We start from the raw sequence: 4275 nt of genomic DNA on the forward strand, positions 1-4275 counted from the left end.
AGACAAACTTTAATGCTTTTCTGACCACGTTTTTTTAAGTTATTGTAGATTAAATTTATCTAGAGGGCGTTGTGACCAACCACAGAAAAATCCCATTGAGGTCAGCTTTGGTTGACAAAGATGGTTTTCTGTTATTTTGACATCAATCAGACACTGTGTGTTCTTTCTAGAACCAGTGAGCTGAAAGGGGCGGAGCTACAGGGATTAAAACCAACAACCACATCAATGTGTTTGGTGCAGTCACGTGATGTCACAAGCCAAGTATATTGCCATTCTGACTTTGTCTTTAGAAGTTAATAAAGTTTGAACCTATCTAGGGGTGCTGTGACCATTTACAACTAAATCCCTAAAGCCCCATTCCCACCTGTACTGGGTCAGCCCGGGCCGGGCAGCGTAGGTTGTTTACATATCTGGGTGGCCTGGAATTTTCCCAGGCCAACCAAGGCTCATTGTCGGCCCTCTTCCTGAGGGGTACTGCTTCAGGCTGACCTGGCCCAACACGCCCACTGTCCACCGATTGGTCAAGTCATGTGTTACCCTCCCCTTCAATAACATCTTCTGATTAACCCTGCGTTGTTATTTGTAGTGATGTCACAGAATCGCGCCCTAACTCAAACCTCCAAACTCACCAGCGTTGACATGATGGCTTCTCCCTGCTCCCAGACCTCATCTCCTAACCCGTGGAGCAATGAAGAGGTTAAAACCTTCCTCTCGTTGCTCAGCGACGAAAGAATCCAGCGCAAACTGGATGGCACGGTGCGTAATGAAAAGATATTTCAGGGGCTTGCACTGGCGATGTTCACCCACGGCTTTGAACGCACCTCGAAGCAGTGCCGAGAAAAAATAAAAAAGCTCAAGGCTGAGTACAGGTCCGTCAAGGACCACAACAGCAGGAGTGGAGCACACAGGCGGCAGTGGAAGTGGTTTGCTGAAATGGACGCCATTTATGGTGAGAGGCCTGTGAGTAATGGCCGCGAGAGTGGCGTGACACAGCCACTCCAGCTAACACGGGACCTCAGGACAACGGTGAGTGAGCACTTATCAAAATAAGTAATAATATGACCTCCGTTTGTGCTACACTGTACTATAGTGCGGACGAAATGCTGTGCTAGCTTTGGGTAGCGCTGATGTGCGACATAACAACAACAGGCTAGGCGACAAAAGGCTAGGCTAACTCCAGGCTAGTTGTGGCATGCCTACTAGCCTAGCTTGCCCATTAACTTCTTCAGTCAGTACTTGTGTTTGTGCATATTAAGTAACTGTTTCCTCTTTATAAAAGATACAACTCTGGAAATGTGCGCCGATGGGAGCCAGGTCGTGCCCGACACCGGGGACATGGACGCTGGGCCCTCATCTGCCGACAGCGGGAGTAGCTGCAGCCCGAGCGTCTCAGCGCCGTCGGTGGGCAGCAGACCACGCTACGGTGAGTTCATTTGCAACAACAACATCAAAATATGACAAGCACGTGTGATTACATATACATCTTCTTGGCGTTTATTCAGGAAAAAGGTAGCGGGGGAGCACCAGCGTGTCACCATTGTTGGAGACGCTGGTGGAGAGTGACGCGGGGTTCCTGGAGACTGCGAGGAGGATGAACAGCTTAATGGAGCAGCAAATGGAGGCAGATGCGGAGGACAGACGCCTGGACAGGGAGGAGAGACGAGAGGAGAGGATGGCACAGCAGCAATTCAATGACTCCTTTTTGGATGTGCTGCGCAGTTTGCTGTCTGCTGTTGAGAAATCAACCAAATGACCTGATTTTCTTTTATTGTGTTAGGTGTGCAATAAAGTGTTTGACAATGCAACGTGTAATCCATCATTGTTCTGTTCACAGAATGTGAAGTTGAAACGTCCAATCATGGTTTCAATATATAACTGTGTGCTAAAATAGCATACACCAGCCTTGGGTATTTGCTTTATTCATCTCAGATTTATATAGGAATAAATACCAGGTAGGTGTCAGTGTAGACAAGATTATGTTATGTCAGCAGGAGTGTAGAGCAGGATCAGAAGCTCAAATGTGCCCTGCACACTTGGCTATTAAGACTTTTGTCAGGCAATGTAGAGTCCAAATATTTACCTGCACTTGCCATATATTTACCTGCACTTACCATAACGACTTGAGTCATATGGGTAAGCCTTGGATGTGCATAAAACAATTGCTTAAGTCAAATATATCTAGCTGATCTGCATTCATTTGGACATGATGTCCATATAATTTATTTGGATTTAAGAGTATTTCCTTTATTTGTCAGCAGGCGTGTTTAGAAGTACCAGAAGCTCAAATGTGTACAGTCCACACTTGACTAGATACAAACTCATGAAATATATTTGCTCATGTTTACAATGTTTAGGTGGTGGTGCATTAAAAAGTTCAAGGGTCAAACATTAGCTGCGTGAAGAAAACTTTATTTGGGCAAAACATTCAGTCAAATGAAATTAAATCACTGCTGCCCCACAAGGTACATCATCAGAGCATCACGCTTTGCTCTCCCTCCCTCATCTCCTGTGTTTTGTGGCGGTGGGGGTGCAGCCACAGGTTCAGGGTATTCTGTTTCAGTCGTCCACACATTGTCATAATGCTCCCCGTGGCTCTCACACAGATTATGCAGGGCACAGCAGGTCAGAATCATGGAACGTACCAGACTGACATCACAGTCATTCCTTTTCAGCAGGCAACGCCACCTTCCCTTCAGCCTACCAACGGCATTTTCAACCACCACACGTGCCCGGCTGAACTTCTTGTTATAAAGAGGTTGCTGCTCTGTCAGTCGCCCAGTGTCTGTGAAGGTTTTCAGCAGCCAGTCTTGCAGCGGGTAAGCAGAGTCACCCAGGATGCAGTATCCAAAGTCAACGCCAGCAATTTGGATGGAATGGTCAGGGAAGAGATTTCCATGGCTTGCCAAATCCCAGATGGAGGAAAGTCTCAGGACCCTCGCGTCATGCATGCTCCCTGGAAACCCTGCAAAAACGTTCCAAAACAGTCCCTTGCCATCAACCACAGCTTGCAAGATGAGTGAGTGCCACCCTTTCCGGTTGAAATAGTCTGTGTGAAAGGTTCTGGGTGCTATGATGGGGATGTGTGAGCCATCAATAGCACCCACACACTGTGGCAACCCCCACCTGCTCTCAAAATAGGATGCTATCTCCCGAAATTTACCCTCATCGGGTAAATGAATCAGTTCTGGCAACAGCCGTGCTTCTACAGCAGCACAAAAGTCCTTCACACACTTGGCAACAGTTGAGATGCCAACACCAAACAGAACACTGATGGGTCTGTAATCTGAACCTGTAGCAAATTTCCACAAAGCAATAGCCACAATCTTCCTCAGAGGCACACACTCACGGAAGAAAGTGTCTTTTCGCTGCAATGCTAGCCGCAGATTGTTGCACAGGAACATGAACGTCTCCTCAGACATTCTGAAGTGCTGCAACCACTGCGCTTCCGTGTAACGAGGCACGTAATTAACCCACCAGTCAGAAGATCGGTTGAGTGACCAGATCGCACGTCTGCGGCTGGAACCTTCCAAAATAGCCATCTAAAGAAATTAAACGTATTTTATTAACTTGAAGTGTATTAAACACGCACGTCAGCAATGGACTTTTAGACATTACCAGGATGCGTCGTCTGCTTTGTCGTAATCGCAGCAATGTGTTGTACTGTTTCAGAATGGCTTCCTGCATGACTCGGCGACACTTTGCAGATTTCATCCTCCTCTCATCCCTCCTCAGCTGGCGAAGCCGACGCCTTTCGGCCTGTCTGGCGCGGAGACTGGCCCCCAAAACGAGCCACAAGCGCAGAACCATGAAAACTATCACCACAAAGTTCTCCATTATTTACAATAGTGTCAACAACACAGGGCGGCTTGAATAGTTGCTGATAAATGACATTACTGACATCTTGGCACCAATTTCTCCCGCCGATTTCTGGGGACCGCCCCCATGTCCGCATTCCGGAGCAGGGCCGTGAGGAGGGTGAGGAAGCACTCGGGCCGGGCTGGGGCCGGCCCGTGCGGCCCGGCCCGGGCTGACCCGGTACAGGTGGGAATGGAGCTATAGAGGTAACTTTGCTCATCAAAGATGGTTTCCTGTTAATTTGGCATCAATCAATTGTTGCATGTGTCATCTAGAGACAAAAGGCTGTAAGTGGGCAGAGTTAAAGTGATTTGAACAAGTGAGCACATACAAGTGTTGATTGCAGTTGTGTGATGACTCCCATCAAGTTTAATATAGTTTGGAGCTTTTTTGCAGAAGTTACAAAGGTTTTATTGTATC

General features: G+C 47.5%; 2 protein-coding genes across 2 annotated transcripts; one reads left to right on the forward strand and one right to left on the reverse strand.

The window, feature by feature from the left end:
- The first annotated feature begins 439 nt into the window (after positions 1 to 439).
- On the forward strand, positions 440 to 1805 carry LOC139066363 (zinc finger and SCAN domain-containing protein 29-like). The gene is made up of 3 exons (XM_070548865.1): positions 440 to 1026; positions 1280 to 1423; positions 1503 to 1805. The coding sequence occupies exons 1-3, from the start codon at positions 589 to 591 to the stop codon at positions 1593 to 1595; spliced, it is 675 nt and encodes a 224-aa protein (XP_070404966.1). The 5' UTR covers positions 440 to 588; the 3' UTR covers positions 1596 to 1805.
- A 504-nt stretch (positions 1806 to 2309) lies between these two features.
- Positions 2310 to 3873, reverse strand: LOC139066362 (uncharacterized). The gene is made up of 2 exons (XM_070548864.1): positions 3616 to 3873; positions 2310 to 3539 (listed from the first exon to the last, which is right to left on the reverse strand). The coding sequence occupies exons 1-2, from the start codon at positions 3832 to 3834 to the stop codon at positions 2445 to 2447; spliced, it is 1314 nt and encodes a 437-aa protein (XP_070404965.1). The 5' UTR covers positions 3835 to 3873; the 3' UTR covers positions 2310 to 2444.
- Between the last annotated feature and the right edge of the window lie 402 nt (positions 3874 to 4275).

The sequence above is a fragment of the Nothobranchius furzeri genome, chromosome 2 (assembly GCF_043380555.1).
Source record: "Nothobranchius furzeri strain GRZ-AD chromosome 2, NfurGRZ-RIMD1, whole genome shotgun sequence".
Taxonomy (NCBI): Eukaryota; Metazoa; Chordata; class Actinopteri; order Cyprinodontiformes; family Nothobranchiidae; genus Nothobranchius; species Nothobranchius furzeri.

Coding starts and splice junctions, on each gene's coding strand:
- LOC139066363 (XM_070548865.1), top strand. CDS start 589: ATGTCACAGAATCGCGCCCTAACTCAAACCTCCAAACTCACCAGCGTT. Junction 1,027..1,279: donor CACGGGACCTCAGGACAACG/GTGAGTGAGCAC, acceptor TCTTTATAAAAG/ATACAACTCTGGAAATGTGC. Junction 1,424..1,502: donor GGGCAGCAGACCACGCTACG/GTGAGTTCATTT, acceptor GCGTTTATTCAG/GAAAAAGGTAGCGGGGGAGC.
- LOC139066362 (XM_070548864.1), bottom strand. CDS start 3,834: ATGGAGAACTTTGTGGTGATAGTTTTCATGGTTCTGCGCTTGTGGCTC. Junction 3,540..3,615: donor AAAGCAGACGACGCATCCTG/GTAATGTCTAAA, acceptor TAATTTCTTTAG/ATGGCTATTTTGGAAGGTTC.